Source organism: Pristiophorus japonicus, chromosome 20 (assembly GCF_044704955.1).
Source record: "Pristiophorus japonicus isolate sPriJap1 chromosome 20, sPriJap1.hap1, whole genome shotgun sequence".
In the NCBI taxonomy this organism is placed as follows: Eukaryota; Metazoa; Chordata; class Chondrichthyes; family Pristiophoridae; genus Pristiophorus; species Pristiophorus japonicus.
In genome coordinates, this window is record NC_091996.1 from 10,539,078 (window position 1) to 10,557,508 (window position 18,431).

Sequence of the window (18,431 nt, forward strand, 5' to 3'; positions counted from 1 at the left end):
ATTTGTTATGCTAAAGAGCGCACCTCCCAGAGGCGACAGGCGGGTCAGCCACAGTACTAATTCCAGGAATTCCCACTCGCTCTCTCACAAACACCAGTAGCTCCGGGGTGCGACTCCCTGCCGCGGTTTACCTTGCCTTCCAGAAGGGAATTACATAACCCCCGCCCCCCCACCCCATTTAAAAAAATCCCTTTTTCATTTTAGTTTTTTTTCCTTTAAAAAAAAATTATCATTTATGAAGAAAATTTCCGTCGAAACCCGAAATAAAATGCTGCTGGAACACCCTGGCTGTACAAAACCGACAGAGCGCCCGCGGTTCGGTGGCAGTGCAGGTAAGGTGGGATTTCATTGTTAACTTGGCTTGGCAGGAGTTCCAGGACATTTAAATGTGCATCTCGGCACTCGGTGAATTACACGGCTTTAAGTCTGTTTAAAGGGAGGTTTCTTAATTGCCACCATTTTACGCTTCTTAACCCGGTTTGATGACGATTGGTCCAGCGGTTCTAACTGTCCTGGTCTAAAATAGCAAAAAAAAAACAGCCTCCAATATATATATATATAGAGAGAGAGATATAGGGAACAAGAATAAGAATGCGTTTTAAATGTATTTTCAATAGTCTGACAGCCTTTCAGGCAATGTCCAAATCCCATTGCAATGTGACAGGCGATATTAACGCCTTCTGCCGTCCCGACTAACACTCATTTATGAATATGTAACGAGGATCGTTTCTTTATATGTATTTTCATAACATTTAATATGCAAAGACATTTCGCAAAAATTATTTAATGTCCGACTGTTTTCGCGTGTCATTCTTCAAGGCTGCTTGTAATGCCAAGGTGGAAGGTGACGTGTGTTAACTTTATTTTTTTTTATTAAAGATAAATTGTAACTTTAACCCCCGCCCTTCTGTTCGTTGGTAAGCAGCACACGTTATGAATGTGTAATGAGGCTCATTGTTAGTGAATTCTTTCAACAGATGTAGAGCGCGTGTCTGGTCTGGTCAATACAGGGACATCATTCATTGTTGGCAAACTTGGAGCGACAGCACTGGTCGCCTGTAACCCTGAACAGCAAGATCCAACCGGCTGTCTGTGCCCCATGCCCTCGTCTCCCCCGAAGCCGTAGCCTCACAAACGGAGATGGGATGTTTCTACCTTGTTGCACCCTCCCCACCGTGTCAGGTGCAATGTCTCCAAGGCACCAACTGTGGATTCAAGGTCCCATGTCTTGCCAAAAAAAAAAGCCCGTGACGTTCTTTAATTACTGGGAGTTTGCAAACAACTCACAGACGCTGTACCCCCCCCTTCACGCCCCTTTGAACCCACCTTATAAACCAGCGTGTGTGTGTGTATGTGTGTGTGGAGGGTTAAACTTCAGAACAGCCAAGAAAGACAGCGGATAATGCTTGTGAAATTCTATCCTCAACCACAACTGCGACTGCAGGCCGGTATCCTGGGATTGTGTCGATTTATTGGTGCCCAATCGATTAGTGTCCAATGCCACTCAGGTTAAATAGGAATAAAATAAGTTTGCTGGGGTTTAGGCAGTCAGAGAGAAACATTCTCCTTAAACGGGAGACGCCGAGTCCAGAATCTACCGCCTTCAGATAACCGCAGTGTTTAATAACACGGCTCCCAGTGTTATTGTAGCGGCGATTGTTGACAGCACTGCCAAACTGTTGAATCTTTTTTCGCTTTATTATTGTGTCGGTTATTTCCGCGGCGTCGCCTACACTTTCTCAGACACAGCCCATCATTCCTTCACGAATTAGTTCGCCGCCGATTTTATCCTTTTCTTCCAGGAACCAGCTACTTATATTTCTACAGTGTTTTAGAAATATAGCGAATTTCCCCCTCGGGCAGTACAGTGTGTGTGTGTGTGTGTGTGCATAGGAGCTGGCAATATCGTGCTGATTATGACACTATGGGGGAAGTATTTACCAGTCTTAGTTATCGGGATAGTAACGGCTTCATCGGGAAAGGAGCGGGTAAATAAATAAACCTCGTCTCATGCCGCACAGGAGAGAGTGATATTTTCTAGTTATCATAACAATAGCGTTCCTCTTTACCCTACCAGTTTTTGGATTTCTGTCGCGGACAGTTACATTCGTTGTGACTTTGTACAACACAAAAAAAAATCGATTTGAATACAGGGTATGTAGCTGAAAGATCACAGTGAGAATTCTAATACATTATACAGCACGGGGCGACGCTTAGAATTGGTTGGGAATCGTTGCGTTTTAGAATTGGAAATAAATATACTTGCCGTGCGAATTGTGCTGTCAAGGTTCAAAGTCAAGTTCTACGCTTATTGAACTCAACGCGATTTCTGACTCCTTTCCCTGTTATAACACGGGGCTGCGACACATGTTTGTCCATTTGACCGTTGATGCCAAACCCAAGTGGGCGCGTGCTGTACAATTTAGAGCCGCTGCATTGTTTTAGCATACAACAGATTAACTTCCCGGTACCTTTCACCCTCCTCGCCCTCTTTCTGGCGGAGAATCGGCGGATCAGACGCGTAACCTCTGCCCCGAGAGTCCCCCCCCCTCACCGCTGAAGGCATTGGTTGTATCCCATTTCACTTAGTCGCTTCCTTCATGCGAGCGATCGATGGGGCGTAAAAATACTTATTAGAGCTTTACAAAAAAAGTTGGGAATAATCATTGAAACATTGGCGCACCTTTCACCAAAATGTGTTTGATATACTCTGGGAATGCAAACAAATGGGCACATTGATTTTGAATTCATCAGGAGATACATCGGTTGCACTACGCTTGATTTCCCAAGGCACCGCTCGGCTTTAAAGATCAGTGTCAATAAAATTTATCAGGGTGTTACTTTACTTAACATTTTATTGAGCGCCAACATCTTCCAAAATAAACAGGAGGCAGCGGGCGAGACGGCTCCTTGTGTTTAAACTCCCCCCAAACACTAAATAATATTTATATTTATATTTAAAAAAAGAAGTGAACGACAGGAGGGATTTTGAATAAAGCCGGTGCCCTGTTTATTAACAGTAAGCCCCTTGTTGTGACTTTAATGGATAGCATTCCGAGGAGTCTGCCCTGGGTTTACAATCCCGGCTCTCACACAAGTGATTCCTCCAGGGTCCTAAAGCGGCCGTCTGCGTTGCTTGTGTATAGATAGATTGTCAAAGACTGTGGCTGCACCTCGGGGTTTCCAAGTTTGGTCTGAATAGGCCTGGAATATTCTGAAGGATAACAATGACACGGGAAACAATAGATTGGGTGAGTATGGAGCGTTCACAAGAGGGGAGATCTCGGTAGGATTACCCTCCAGGTGATTTCACGCGAGTTAGTAACACAACCCTCACACATACACATATGTATATAGTTTAATTATGCTGGCTATAAATGGGTGATATTAAACATAGGTATGTGTTTGTACCTGTATCTGTACAATTTATATAAATGTTTTAGGACTGTTGAATTATTGTCAATCATGTTTCCTCATACAGCGTATTAATATGATATTTGATCGATATATTTGAGAGAGGGATAACTTACTTATACATTCACTTGAATACACTTTATATCTATTGCGCCAGACATTCTAACCGCAGCGAGTGTTTATGCAAAAATATAATTGGAATGATCCACGCAGACACGCCAGATTTGAATTTATATTATTTTGGTGCCATAAAAAGCAGAATTTGTATGCAGTTATCCCAAACCATATCACGCTGATTTAAATACGCGTGTCTTTGTATCATTACAATGCAGATAATATAATAGGAAATACGTTCATGTAATCCTGATACTCTGTATATAATGTGTATCTATATATGTACTGAGGGACCGGGTAAAGTGGCTTTGCTCAGTCCCCGTCCCCCGTCCCCCCGCCCCCCATACCTCGACAAATATTTAGAATTAAGGTTGTATATCTCAGAGCTTTCTGCCTTCTCGCAGTCCCGGGACGCGGCAGCAATTTTAATACTTCGCTTTAAATGTGGACAAATGCATTTTGTTCCATCTCCTGGTTTTGGAGTCGTCTGGGGGAAAAAAAAACAGAACCACACATAAAAAGGAGAAAACCTCCGGTGTGCCTAGCCAAACCCCGCAAGACCGGCGCCCGCGGTGGCCCCGAGACAATTTCAGTTATAATAAAAATATATGGGAATAAATCTATCATAATAGAACAGAACCATGAACAAAAAAAACAACAGCAAGAACGAAATTACCAAACCATATCGGTGTGTTCTGCTCATGTCGTTGGATTATATCTTGAAGTGAAATAGAGAACTTCCATGGAGGGAGAAACACGGTAATGGGAGTGGGTGAGAATTCTTAAACACGCGCATTTGTAAATAATTCAACAGTCCTAAAACATATATAAATTATACAGATACAAGTACAAACACATACCTATATTTAATATCACACAGTTATAACCAGCAAAATTAAACTACGTATAAGTGTGTGTACATATATATGCGCGGGTGTGCGTATAGGTATATATATGCGTATGTGTGTGTGTGTGCATATATATGTGTGTATATATGTATGCGCGTGTTTATATGTATGTATATATGTGTGTGTATATATATGTGTGTGTGTATATATGTGTGTATTTATATATATATATATATGTGTGTATGTGTGTATTTATATGTGTATATATATGTGTGTGTGTGTTTATATATATATAAATATACGTCTATGTATATATACGTATGTGTATGTTTATATATATATATGTTTGTGTTTCTCTATCTGTGTATGTACATATGTATATATGTATGTATGTATGTTTGTATATATGTGTGTATGTTTATATATATGTGTGTTTATATGTGCAAAAGCAAAATACTGCTGATGCTGGAAATTTGAAATAAAAACAGAAAGTGCTGGAAATACTCAGCAGGGCAGGCAACATCTGTGGAGAGAGAAACAGAGTTAACGTTTAACATTAACTCTCTTTCTCTCTCCAAGATGCTGCCTGCCCGGCTGAGTATTTTCAGCATTTTCTGTGTTTATATCTGTGTGTGTTTATGTGTGTGTGTTTATATATAAAGCCGTCCGATTTTAGAATATAATCCTCTTCAAGAGCAGCTCTCGGTGCGGGTGTAGGTGCGAGCACTGAAGGGTCAGGGAGACGCGTCCAATTATTTGACGGAGGTTTTATCACCCACTTCCCGGCGAAATCCCCAAAGTGCCTTTGACGTTTCTCCCCAACCACCTGGACGTGCTCTGTCTCTGTGTGCAAGTTACTGGCAGGCGCCTTATATACACCTGCTGCCCCCTTTTATAGGAATTCTGCATCGTTTAAAGGTCACTTTTTAATTCAGATGTCACTTGAATGCAAAAATAAGTTAAACTGCGCACTATATAAAATATACTAAACACATATTAAACACAAATTAAAACAATTTACTGTCAACATTGAAAACAAATGTTCTCGACTTTTCCAGTTATTTTATGTTATGTGATGGGCGGGGGGGAAAAAACTGGAAACAGTGGCAGAAAACACTGGAAGTCCATTTGTTGCTGAGGCGCAAGTATGACATCTTGTCCCAGTCCCCTCAACCCACCAGAGCTGGCTAACGGTTGACGGACTCCAGTGGAGATGGGATCACACTGTATCCGTCATTATTGTAAACTACAGTCGCTGGAGTTAATGGTGAGGTGTGTGTTTGTGTGTCTCTGACTGTGTGTTCTTGTGTGTGTCTGTGTCTGTGTGTGTTTGTATATCTGTGTGTCTGTGACATGTTTGTGTGTCATTGTGTGTTTGTGTATCTATGTGTCTGTGACTATCTTCATATTTGTTTTTGAGTGTGTGTCTGTGTTTTTCTGTGCTTGTGACTGTGTTTCTGTGTGTATGTGTTTGTGTCTGTGTGTGTGTTTGTGTATCTATGTGTCTATGACTCATGTTTATGTGTGTCTGTGTGTGTTTTGTGTCTGTGTCTGTGTGTTTATGTTTATATGTGTCTGTGTGTTTGTTTCTGTGTGTCTGTGTGTGTGTCTGTGTGTGTTTATGTATCTGTGTGTCTGTGACTAAGTATATGTTTATGTGTCTGTGTGTTTGCGTGTCTGTGTGTGTTTGAATGTCTCTGTATGTGTTTGTGTGTCTGTGTGTGCTTGTGTCTGTGACTGTGTGTCTGTATGTTTGTATGTGTGTGTGGTGTACGCGCATTGTATCCAGTTCCGTTCTCTGCTCCAACTCCCTAGTGTACACATCCAGCAACACATCAGCCCTGCAACTACAGGTCACTCGGAGCCTGTGTTCAACGGGCGAACTTTGCCAACGGAACAGGTAGAGCGCCGCGAACCGCCGTTGTTGAAAAGTTAACTCCACAAAGCATCGAGCGGCGGGGGAGGGAGGGCGGGTTCTCCTTTCCAAAATTAACAGTAGAGAGTTGGATGTGGTGCAGAGAGCAGTGCAAGATGGATACTGTTAAAGAACTGAACACAGCAAAAGAGAGTTCAAACATGGAAGTGCTGTTCGCTTTACTGGCCCAGAATGATGATCTGCGCAAAGGTACTCGATTAGATGCGGGTTCAAGATCACCCTGCACTGAAGGGCTAGGGGGTTTGTAACTGAGTCTTACCTCCCCTCCCCTTCATTCCCAATGCTTTCTACACCTCACCTCTAAACATTCGTTGATGCAGTCTGTACTCTCAGTATTAGGCGGCGTGTTGTGGCCAACAGCCCGATATTAAAATCCAATCATTAACAGAAATTAGACTAAAGAGGCGCGCAATATAACCAGACGTGTAGCCAGTACTCGAGACCAAACCAACCAATTATCCAGTGAAGTGACACTTCCGTTTCAAACCTTTACATTTGAAGATATCGATTCTATGTTTAAAACATGCAGTGGGGCATAAAACCAGGCATCACCTACCCCACCGCAGGCTAACACATTTGTTTGGGAATTAATTTGCTAAATAATGTTTGTTGTCGATGGCTCCTATGACTGGGCCTTAATGTATTAGAATGATCACATTTTCTACAGTCACACAGAAACAGTGGCGGGTCTCAGCTTTATTGTAACCGGCACTCTCTGGGAATAAGCGTCCTGTTTATAATTGTGCTAATATTTTTTTAAGTGAATATCAAATTAGTTATTAATGCTGCAATATGATTTTTTAATTTAACGTTATTGAGGATTGTGTGTGGAGATTTTTGTTCCTTTTATCAGTAGGTCTTGGTTCTTATCTTGGTAATGCATCGGATTAAGGTTAAAACCGACAGCGGATTAGGGACATACGGATGTTTTGGGGCTAACATATGCCTCGTCTCTCCCCTCCCCCTACTTTTCATATCGCAAATGAGATTCTTTAAAACGAGCCCACAATTTTTGGAAAATAGGAAAATAACGAAAAAACAATGTTAATGTTTAAATTATGATTTCAGTCCTTCAGCGGGGAAAAAGGCCTCCTTCCCAGTGACCTTCAACGATGCATTTTTTTTGGAAGATGATGTGGTAAAATAACAAGGGGTGCACAGATTGAGCGTGTGAGTTAGTGGGGGAAAGGGACTGACTTTAAACAACGATGGTAAATTTCCTGTGCATGTGAGTTTAATCGCAAGCACAATTATACGTTACAAAGAAACTAGCTGACAAAGAGAAACGCAAAATGCTGGTATCAGCAAGCTTTATATTTTAGCCCCGGTATTAGACTGCGCGTTTGCTGAAACGAATATATTTGCCTATCCATCACTGCCGGTGTATGTCTTAGCAAAAGAGGCAACTTTCGCACACAAGGATGGTTTCCTCGTGTGACATTAATAAGCACAGGGATTCAAGTGTTGGCACATTTTTTTTGGGGGGGGGGGGTTGGGGTTGGGGGTTTGGGAGGCCGAAACCGGTTCTAATCCCGCGTTAATAACGGGAGCGGGCAAAACCGAAAACTTGTACACCACACACTCACTCGCGGTCACCACCGACGTGACACTCAGATTAAGCGAGGGGAATGGACCTGGACAAACACCCCCAGTAATAAATTGAGTCGATGATCAGATTCATAATTATGAACATTTAATCCTAAACAAAAGGATTAAAAGAATAAGAAAGATTTAGTCGGAGTTTAAAGCATAAACAGCCCACAGAAACATCACTGAACACCTTCTATTATAATCTATGGGCTAGCATAACATGCACAAGTTCACTGACCACTGCACCGATCTAACGAGCAAGGAAATTACAGCGGGATGAGAGAATCGCAAGCTGTGTGAAAACAAATACAACATTTAATGTAAATAATTGCTAAGATATTTTTATTTTCTGCTTTACTGCGCACAACATATTTATATTTACACTCCACTATTTGTTAAAAAAAAACACCTGTCATGTTACAGCTCCAACAACAGATTTTGTTTGTGTGTGTGTGTGTCTGTGTTACCGATACCGTTTTTATTCCCAACTCTGCAGTTTTAATGTGAGTAGTGTAGTTACATTTCAAACACACAACTCGGGTTTGACATGTAAGTATAGCCGTGTGTGTGTGTGCTCGCTCCCCTCTCCCCACCGGGGAAAACGGCTCAATTTCTCATGGTCGCTATCCATTATTTCCCTTTATTTTCACCCGTTATCACTTTACTGGCCGTCTTGGTGACATTCTCGGATTTCGCTGAACGGCAGATCCTTGCTGCATTATTGATGAACAACCGGATCATTCCCGTGCTTTCCAAATCCACCTCGGTTATTTACCCCACCACTGCCAGCATCCAGTGTTATCATTATTCGGCTGTATTCGGAACACATTGGGAGGGGAAATAAACCTTGCAGAATACCGTGTCAACGCAGATCGAAAAAAAAAATCGTACAACACTTAAAAATAGACGAATTTATCAAATAAACACCCATTAATGCTTAGAGGCGAATGCTATTTTTGCCGGTTTAATAATAATTTAGCATGTATAATCAATACTTTTATTATTGAATATAATAAGTACAAATTATTAATATTCCTGCCCAGTACTTCGAGCCCAAGTCGGGTTATTTTTGTAGTGCATTCGAGAATTTCATAAATCAATAATTTTATTAATAAATCCCATAAAAACGTCAATATTTTACATACAAATTGCAGGATTTTTTTTCTATAAAACGAGTTCCGACCAGTCGAAACAACAAAGTTTATTTTCTGCTTGTATGCATCAGAAAAACGGACGATTTTGCCCTGTCTTTGCTTCACCCAACACTCAACTTTTGGCATCAGGTATATTTCGCCCTGAGGCTGAGTTAGAAAATAAGAACATAAGAATTAGGAACAGGAGTAGGCCATCTAGCCCCTCGAGCCTGCTCCACCATTCAACAAGATCATGGCTGATCTGGCCGTGGACTCAGCTCCACTTACCCGCCTGCTCCCCATAACCCTTAATTCCCTTATTGGTTAAAAATCTATCTATCTGTGATTTGAATATATTCAATGAGCTAGCCTCAACTGCTTCCTTGGGCAGAGAATTCCACAGATTCACAACCCTCTGGGAGAAGAAATTCCTTCTCAAATTGGTTTTAAATTGGCTCCCTCGTATTTTGAGGCTGTGCCCCCTAGTTCTCGTCTCCCCGACCAGTGGAAACAACCTTTCTGCCTCTATCTTGTCTATCCCTTTCATTATTTTAAATGTTTCTATAAGATCACCCCTCATCCTTCTGAACTCCAACGAGTAAAGACCCAGTCTACTCAATCTATCAACATAAGGTAACCCCCTCATCTCCGGAATCAGCCTCGTGAATTGTCTCTGTACCCCCTCCAAAGCTAGTATATCCTTCCTTAAGTAAGGTGACCAAAACTGCACGCAGTACTGCAGGTGCGGCCTCACCAATACCCTATACAGTTGCAGCAGGACCTCCCTGCTTTTGTAATCCATCCCTCTCGCAATGAAGGCCAACATTCCATTCACCTTCCTGATTACCTGCTGCACCTGCAAACTAACTTTTTGGGATTCATGCACAAGGACCCCCAGGTCCCTCTGCACCGCAGCCTGTTGTAATTTCTCCCCATTCAAATAATATTCCCTTTTACTGTTTTTTTTCCAAGGTGGATGACCTCACATTTTCCGACATTGTATTCCATCTGCCAAACCTTAGCCCATTCGTTTAACCTATCTAAATCTCTTTGCAGCCTTTCTGTGTCTTCTACACAACCCGCTTTCCCACTAATCTTTGTGTCATCTGCAAATTTTGTTACACTACACTCAGTCCCCTCTTCCAGGTCATCTATGTATATTGTAAACAGTTGTGGTCCCAGCACCGATCCCTGTGGCACACCACTAATCACCCATTTCCAACCCGAAAAGGACCCATTTATCCCAACACTCTGCTTTCTGTTAGCCAGCCAATTCTCAATCCATGCTAATACATTTCCTCTGACTCTGCGTATCTTCTGCAGTAACCTTTTGTGTGGCACCTTGTCGAATGCCTTCTGGAAATCTAAATACACCACATCCATTGGTACACCTCTATCCACCATGCTCGTTATATCCTCAAAGAATTCCAGTAAATTAGTTAAACATGATTTCCCCTTCATGAATCCATGTTGCGTCTGCTTGATTGCACTATTCCTATCTAGATGTCCCGCTATTTCTTCCTTAATGATAGCTTCAAGCATTTTCCCCACTACAGATGTTAAACTAACCAGCCTATAGTTACCTGCCTTTAGCCTGCCCCCTTTTTTAAACAGAGGCGTTACATTAGCTGCTTTCCAATCCACTGGTACCTCCCCAGAGTCCAGAGAATTTTGGTAGATTATAACGAATGCATCTGCTATAACTTCCGCCATCTCTTTTAATACCCTGGGATGCATTTCATCAGGACCAGGGAACTTGTCTACCTTGAATCCCATTAGCCTGTCCAGCACTACCCCCCTAGTAATAGTGATTGTCTCAAGGTCCTCCCTTCCCACCTTCCCACATTCCCACGACCAGCAATATTTGGCATGGTTTTTGTGTCTTCCACTGTGAAGACCGAAGCAAAATAATTGTTTAAGGTCTCAGCCATTTCCACATTTCCCATTATTAAATCCCCCTTCTCATCTTCTAAGGGACCAACATTTACTTTAGTCACTCTTTTCCATTTTATATATCGGTAAAAGCTTTTACTATCTGTTTTTATGTTTTGCGCAAGTTTACTTTCGTAATCTATCTTTCCTTTCTTTATTGCTTTCTTAGGCATTCTTTGCTGTCGCTTAAAATTTTCCCAATCTTCTAGTTTCTCACTAACCTTGGCCACCTTATACGCATTGGTTTTTAATTTGATACTCTCCTTTATTTCCTTGGTTATCCACGGCTGGTTATCCTTTCTCTTACTGCCCTTCTTTTTCACTGGAATATATTTTTGTTGAGCATTATGAAAGAGCTCCTTAAAAGTCCTCCACTGTTCCTCAATTGTGCCACCGTTTAGTCTGTGTTTCCAGACTACTTTAGGCAACTCTGCCCTCATCCCACTGTAGTCCCCTTTGTTTAAGCATAGTATGCTCGTTTGAGACACTCCTTCCTCGCCCTCAATCTGTATTATAAATTCAACCATACTGTGATCACTCATTCCGAGAGGATCTTTTACTAGGAGGGAGAGGGAGAGTGCTGTGTGCACAAGGCCGATAGGGGGCACTACCTGCTCCAGCCGAACTCAGACAGGCAAGCTACCTCCAAGCCTCCAGCACAAACATATACAGTGTTTATGTTACAGAATTCTTAATCCAGACGCATGGAATAACAGTTGTGAGTTCAAGTGCCAACCTGGCAGTTTGAGAATTTTTAACTGAGCTATAAAATCATAATAATCTGGAAGTAAAAAGCAGTAAAAGTGACTGTGACACCCAACTATTGCTCCTCAGGGAAGAAAATCCGCCGCCTTTGCCCGGTCTGGCCCAAATCAATCTTGCACATAAATCGAAGCTTCAGTGCAGTGCTGAGGGAGAGCTAAACTGTCAGGTGCCGTTTTTCCGATGCGACGTTAAACTCGTGGTCCTCAGGTGGTCGTCAATGATCGCATGGCACTATTTCGAAGAAGAGCAGGGGAGTTATCCCTGGTGTCCTGGCCAATATTTATCCCTCAATCAACAAAACAAAAAAACAGATTATCTGCTTATTATCACATTGCTGTTTGTGGGAGCTTGCTGTGCGCAAGTCGGGTGCTGTGTTTCCTACGTTACAACAGTGACGACACTCCAAAATTACTTCATTGGCTGTAAAGCGCTTTGAGACGTCCGGTGGTCGTGAAAGGCGCTATATAAATGCAAGTCTTTCTTTCTTCTTTCTATACATGACTCCAATCCCACGCCAACTGAACTGGCCTAGCAAGACACTCATTTGTATCAAACCACTTTCTCAGGGCAATTAGGGATGGGCAATAATTGCTGGCCTTGCCAGCGATGTCCATATCCCGAGAAAGAAGTAAAATGGTGCGTGTCAGTGAGTGTGTAATGCGTGTATATAAACAGCTGATTAATGCATTTATTGTGGGAACGCGAAGACAATCAATAAAACTTCAACAATCAGGGAGAGACCGACGACATTTCATACCAACATATTCCATGCCATGCACCATTCAATCTATTATGCAGTGACCATTATTTCCAAGGACCAAAGATCCCGCTGATAATTTTCGTGTCCCGGTAATGAAAATTTTTCCGAGAATGGGAATGGAGCTGGACAGAATAAAAGAGCCCGGGGTTGATTTTCAATTTCCTCTTTTCACGAACAGAACATGTATTGTGGTTAACGAGAAAGGCTTGGGTTTTAAAACTTGCCGATTACGCGGGAACATTCGTTCACATTTGACAGGAGTAATTGTGTTTTGTCCGGAGCTGTCCGCAGGGACGAGACTGAGGTATCGCCAATAATTTCCGCATATTCTGTGCCTCAAATTTCTATGATTCTATGAATTTTGCTACAAAGCTCGGGCAGTAAGAGTCAGTACTTTGTTCTTAGTGTTAAACCTTGATGTGTTTATAGGAAAAAACAATTATATATTTATTTAAATAATTTACATAATTGTACATATTTATTTATGTAAACCGTTAATTTTTCATGATTATTTTGGTACTGAAAAAACGGCCAAAGGATTAACAATAACAGGAATATTAATTTTCAATTAATAAATACACACACATATCTATCTATACGCATATATATATATACACACAGACATATATATATGCACACATACACACACATCTATATATATACATATATACACACATATATATATATATATATATATATACACATATATGTATACATACACACACACATATGCATATATATACACACATACATATACACACGTATATCCTCATCTTCATCATAGGCGGTCCCTCGTATCTAGGATGATTTGCTTCCACGCCAAAAAGGGATGAGTTCACAGGTGTTTCAATGAAAGACCTAATATTCCAGATCCCGAACTATATGTTGAAGGGTGGAAGATGCCTGTGCGTGGAATTATTTTAACGTGTGGTGGCCGTTGCACACCAGCCACCACAAGCACATGTATATATAGATACACACACACACACATATATATATATATATATATATATACACACACATATATATAGATATAGATATATACACACACACACACACACATATACCCACATATATATATATATATATATATATACACACACACACACATATATATATAGGTATATATATATATATATACACACACACACACATATATATATATACACACACATGCATACATATATATAGATATAGATATATATATATACATATATATAGATATAGATATACACACACACACACACACACACACACATATATATATATATATATATATATAAACCTACTGCTTCTAAACTTGAGAAACCGTGTTGGCGGTTGGGCATCATCGCTACAATTCATTCGAAACCTTCGGAAAATAACACCTGTGCACAACCGACACCGCCTAAATTCCTGCAGAATGCGATTACACGGATAATTAAACGCCATGTTCATTTTAAGCACCATTTTTAATCCCCTTTCGAAAGCAACAGTACAGCTTCGCCCACCGGGCAGTTTAAAAGGGGCCGTGTGGTAAATGAAAGGGTACGAATTCTCTTCAGGCAAGGAATGGTGCACAGTTCCTCGCCTCGCACGCTGTGCTGTGACACCAGTCTTCTGGAAAGCACGTCTTACTTTGATTAAACCTCACGCCGCCTTCTCTCAATATCGTTGAGATTGAAATGCAATCGGAAGCAAAATTCTCACCAACATCCCTTTAAACCTCCCAACCCCCAAATCAAGCAGAGGGTTGAATTAGATTAATCATCACATCTTGTGACTACCAGGATGGTAGAAAGCGAACTAGATGGACTGTGATCTAGCAATCCCTATGTCCCTTCTCAAAAAAAAAGTATAACAACTGGAAATGACAAATATGCAGACTGTTAAACTTCCCTTGCGACATGCTGTTAAAACCTGTCTGATTTAGAAATTGGAAACCGAAAAAGTTTGTTTTTTTATGCTCATGTCACTTTGCAACTCTCTGTCGGGGGACATGCGGGTCCAGGGATGTAAATAGCGCGAACACAAATAAATAAAACAACCGCGAACTCATAACCAAAAATGGTCATGTGTGTGTGGGTTTCACCTGCTGCTATATGGCCTCACACCGGCAGGCGGGGAGGGAACGGGTTCTTCAGGGGAAAGTTGCTTGGGAAGTGATGTGGAGTTAACGCTCGATCAATAAGATGCTGTTTACCTATGGAGATGGCTCTCTCGCGTTCCGGTTTCTGATTGGCTGCTCTCTGAGACTGCCAGAAATCGGTGATTTTTTTTGGTGGTCATCCAATTAGTTGAGGTTCATCTGAGGGGGTGGGTCTCTGCCAAGAAGTTTCCTTCATGGGGTGGGGTCAGGTGGAGGGGAAAGTCTGGGTGAACGCTATAATGCCATCCTCTATTCGGTGGGAGAGCTGGGCTGATGTATCTAAGAGGTTGGATTTCTCATCCCCCCCCTCCCACTCCCTCCTTTCCCTCCCACCCTTACCTCCCCACCCCCCTAAAAATATATAATCAAATGTGATGCGTCCTGCTTTGCAAACCCAGCTCACACCAGGAGGCATCGTTCAAAGGATTCAGTCCCGTCCCTTAAACCACTGGAGGTCACAATGCAACGTAAGGCTTTTTTTAAACTTAAGTTTCGACGTTAGACGGACCAGGGAGCAAATCTTACGAGGCGGCGACGAGAATTGCATTCATTGTACGAAAGTTAAGGTTGATGTTAATTTAGATGGATCCTTCCACCACCACTCCCCTCCCCCCTCTCTTTTAGGTCAAAATATAATCTCAGATCTGCAAATCAGACTGAAGGAATGGAATGCTCTTTTTTTTTAATAAGTCAAGCAGTAGATTTTTTTTTTAAAGCTGGTCCTGGTTGATTCTGGACGGAAGTGTTTGCAGTACATATTACTGAAGCCAATCCTTGTGGCAGTCACTCTCCCCCCCCCCCCCCCCGTGTGTGTGTGTGTGTGTGTGTGTGACATGGGATGCCAATCTTGGAACCTAACTTTGACTGGCAAGTTCAATTTCTTATTAAAATAAATGCAGGCGGTCTCCTCGTGTTAATGTACACGATCCAGTCACTAAAATAAGGGTCTGCGATGGACTGGGTTCAGCACTTGCACACGTTCAACTAGTTGGCTTTATGACCCGCTCCTGTCGCATTCGATATTGTTTTAATAATCATTTAATATAATCAGTTGTACATATTTCTCAAAACTAATAAGAATTGTGTGTATTTCGTTTGCATTTTGCGTAATTCGTGGCCCTGGTTACAGTGCCATCCAATATTATGTGTTTGAATTCTCCCACTCGTCGAAAATGCTGTCTGAGTGCACTTACTATTTGAAGCATTCACCGCTTCATGTTTGCGAGGTGTTTACCTGACACATTAAACGGGCGGATTGGTTCTCCCTCTATTTGGTTCGGCACCGATCCACCACAAAGCTTCGCATGTAATAGTCTGCAGTGCTTCTCACTGTTTGAGTAGACAGTGTGTTTTGCGGTACTACTTGGGTTAAAACGGAACGTGTGCGTGTGTTTGTGTGTGCGCAGATATCCCACTTTGTGCCGGCTGCAATCAACACATCGTGGACAGGTTCATCCTGAAGGTCCTGGACCGTCACTGGCATAGCAAATGCTTGAAATGCGGTGATTGCCAGAAACAACTGGCCGAGAAATGCTTCAGCCGAGGAGATAGCGTCTACTGCAAAGAGGATTTCTTCAAGTAAGTGCAAATCTATCTATCTATCTATCTATCTATCTATCTATCTATCTATCTATCTATCTATCTATCTATCTAATTGAAACATATAAGATTCTGAGGGGTAGATGCAGAGAGGATGTTTCCCCTCATGGGAGAATCTAGAACTAGGGGGCATTGTCTCAGAATAAGGGGTCGCCCATTTAAAACGGAAATGAGGAAGAATTTCTTCTCTGAGAGGGCCGTGAATCTTTGGAATTCTCTACCCCAGAGAGCTGTGCAGGCTGGGTCATTGAATATATTTAAGGTGGAGATATACATATTTTTGAGCGATAAAGGAGTAAAGGGTTATGGGGAGTGGGCAGGGAAGTGGAGCTGAGTCCATGATCAGATCAGCCATGATCTTATTAAATGGCGGAGCAGGCTCGAGAGGCCAAATGGCTTACTCCTGTTCCTATCTATTTATCTATCTATCTATCTATCTATCTATCTATCCTTCTGCCTATCTATCATTCTACACACACACACACCATGATTATGGATGGAGAAGTTAAAGGGATGATATTTTGGAAATCTCAGGCTGAGGGTAACAGTGAATGCAAATAACTCTTATGCCTTTAGATTGGTAACTTTGAAAAAACTATAAACACGCAACAATGGAAATAATTTTCAAACATTGGTCATCTTTATTTCAACGACATAGACAATGATCACAGGCCAGATTTTCAATTCGTTTCCACCGTTTTCAGACTCGTTTTAAATTGGTTGACTTTTTCAGTCAAACAATTCTCAGAGATACTGTAGACGAATCCGAATGAAAGAGAGTGCACTTGATGTAGAAGATTGTTTTAAAAAGGTATATATAAATGTAATTATACAGAACAGGTACTTATGCCTTATTTGGACACTATGCTGTAATGACAATGTTGAATTGAACTGCTGAAACTCACCCACAAGCAATGTTGACAGAAAGCATTTTTTTCAATAACTTCTTTATATACATATATTTTAAACTGTGTATACGGCTACTGATTTTAATCAGCGATGGCTCAGTGGGTAGCACCCTCGCCTCTGAGTCAGAAGGTTGTGGGTTCAAGTCCCACTCCAGAAGCTTGAGCACGTAAACCAGAGGTGCAGTGAGCCGTTAAACTGAGGGCCCTCAGGTGAACATCAAAGATCCCATGACACTATTTCAAAAAAGAACAGGGAGAGTTCTCCTGGTGTCCTCGCCAAAATTTATCCATTAAACAGCACCAAACAACAGATGATCTGGTCATTATCATATTTCTGTTTGTGGGAGCTTGCTATGCGCAAATTGGCAGCTGCGTTTCCTACATTACAACATTGACTACATGCCAATGTTACTTCATTGGCTGTAAAGCGCTTTGGGACATCCTGTGGTCGTGAAAGGCGCTATATAAATGCAAGTCTTTGTTAAACATAAAAAACTGAAACAGACAGTCCGAATGTTATGGTTCCAGTCAGCTAAATGTCTTCACAAATAACAAAACGAAAAAAAAACCCAGACAATTACAGAGCAACAAATGAACCGTAGGCCAGGTGTTGGAATGCATTTTAAAAAGTGTCATTTAAAAAAAAAGTAGATGGGGTTGAATGCTGAAGTTGGCCAATTTTAGATTATTTATTTCACCTAAACTAATCAGCTGCTAAAGACATCCATCCCGTCTTCGGAAGAATCAGACACTGAGCTGTATAACGTTTAAATATTGCGCCAGATGAATCTAAAAATATGAGCTGTTCTATAGATCATATGATAGGTACAGATATAATCACATCTCTGTCTGTGTATATGGAAAGTTCCTGTTTTTTTTTATTTTAGGCATTATATACATATAGATCTTTGTTTATACCGATAGGTTACTATATAATCGCTCTTTCCCACATTACAACAGTGACTACACTCCAAAAGTACTTCATTGGCTGTAAAGCGCTTTGGGACGTCCGGTGGTCGTGAAAGGCGCTGTATAAATGCAAGTCTTTCTTTCTCTTTGTGCACTGAGAGTGTATTTAGGAGACGGGCTTACTCTTGTATTCTGGGTCTTAATTCGTGTCCTTCATTTCCCAATGACAAATACCCGTATCGGATCGCTACCAACAACTTTGCTCTGGTACACATCTATTAAATTTAGGATTTCGAAAGTAATGGCCCGCAGAAACGAGAAAGCCCGTCTCACATTAGTGTGAGTTGGAATTGAGAGACAGACACGGCCCAGATCCATGGCACACACACACAAAC

The 18,431-nt window shown here is 41.4% G+C and overlaps 1 protein-coding gene across 2 annotated transcripts in view; it reads left to right on the top strand.

Annotated features, from left to right (window-relative positions):
• The first annotated feature begins 235 nt into the window (after positions 1 to 235).
• lhx3 (LIM homeobox 3) overlaps positions 236 to 18,431 on the top strand; it is an 87,248-nt gene continuing 69,052 nt past the window's right edge. The window contains exons 1-2 of one of the 2 annotated variants that reach the window (XM_070863358.1): positions 236 to 332; positions 16,027 to 16,198. In XM_070863358.1, the coding sequence (XP_070719459.1) occupies positions 236 to 332; positions 16,027 to 16,198 (269 nt within the window). Of the gene's footprint in view, positions 333 to 6,407; positions 6,502 to 16,026; positions 16,199 to 18,431 lie in introns of those variants that run through there. The other variant, XM_070863359.1, reaches the window with a different exon arrangement.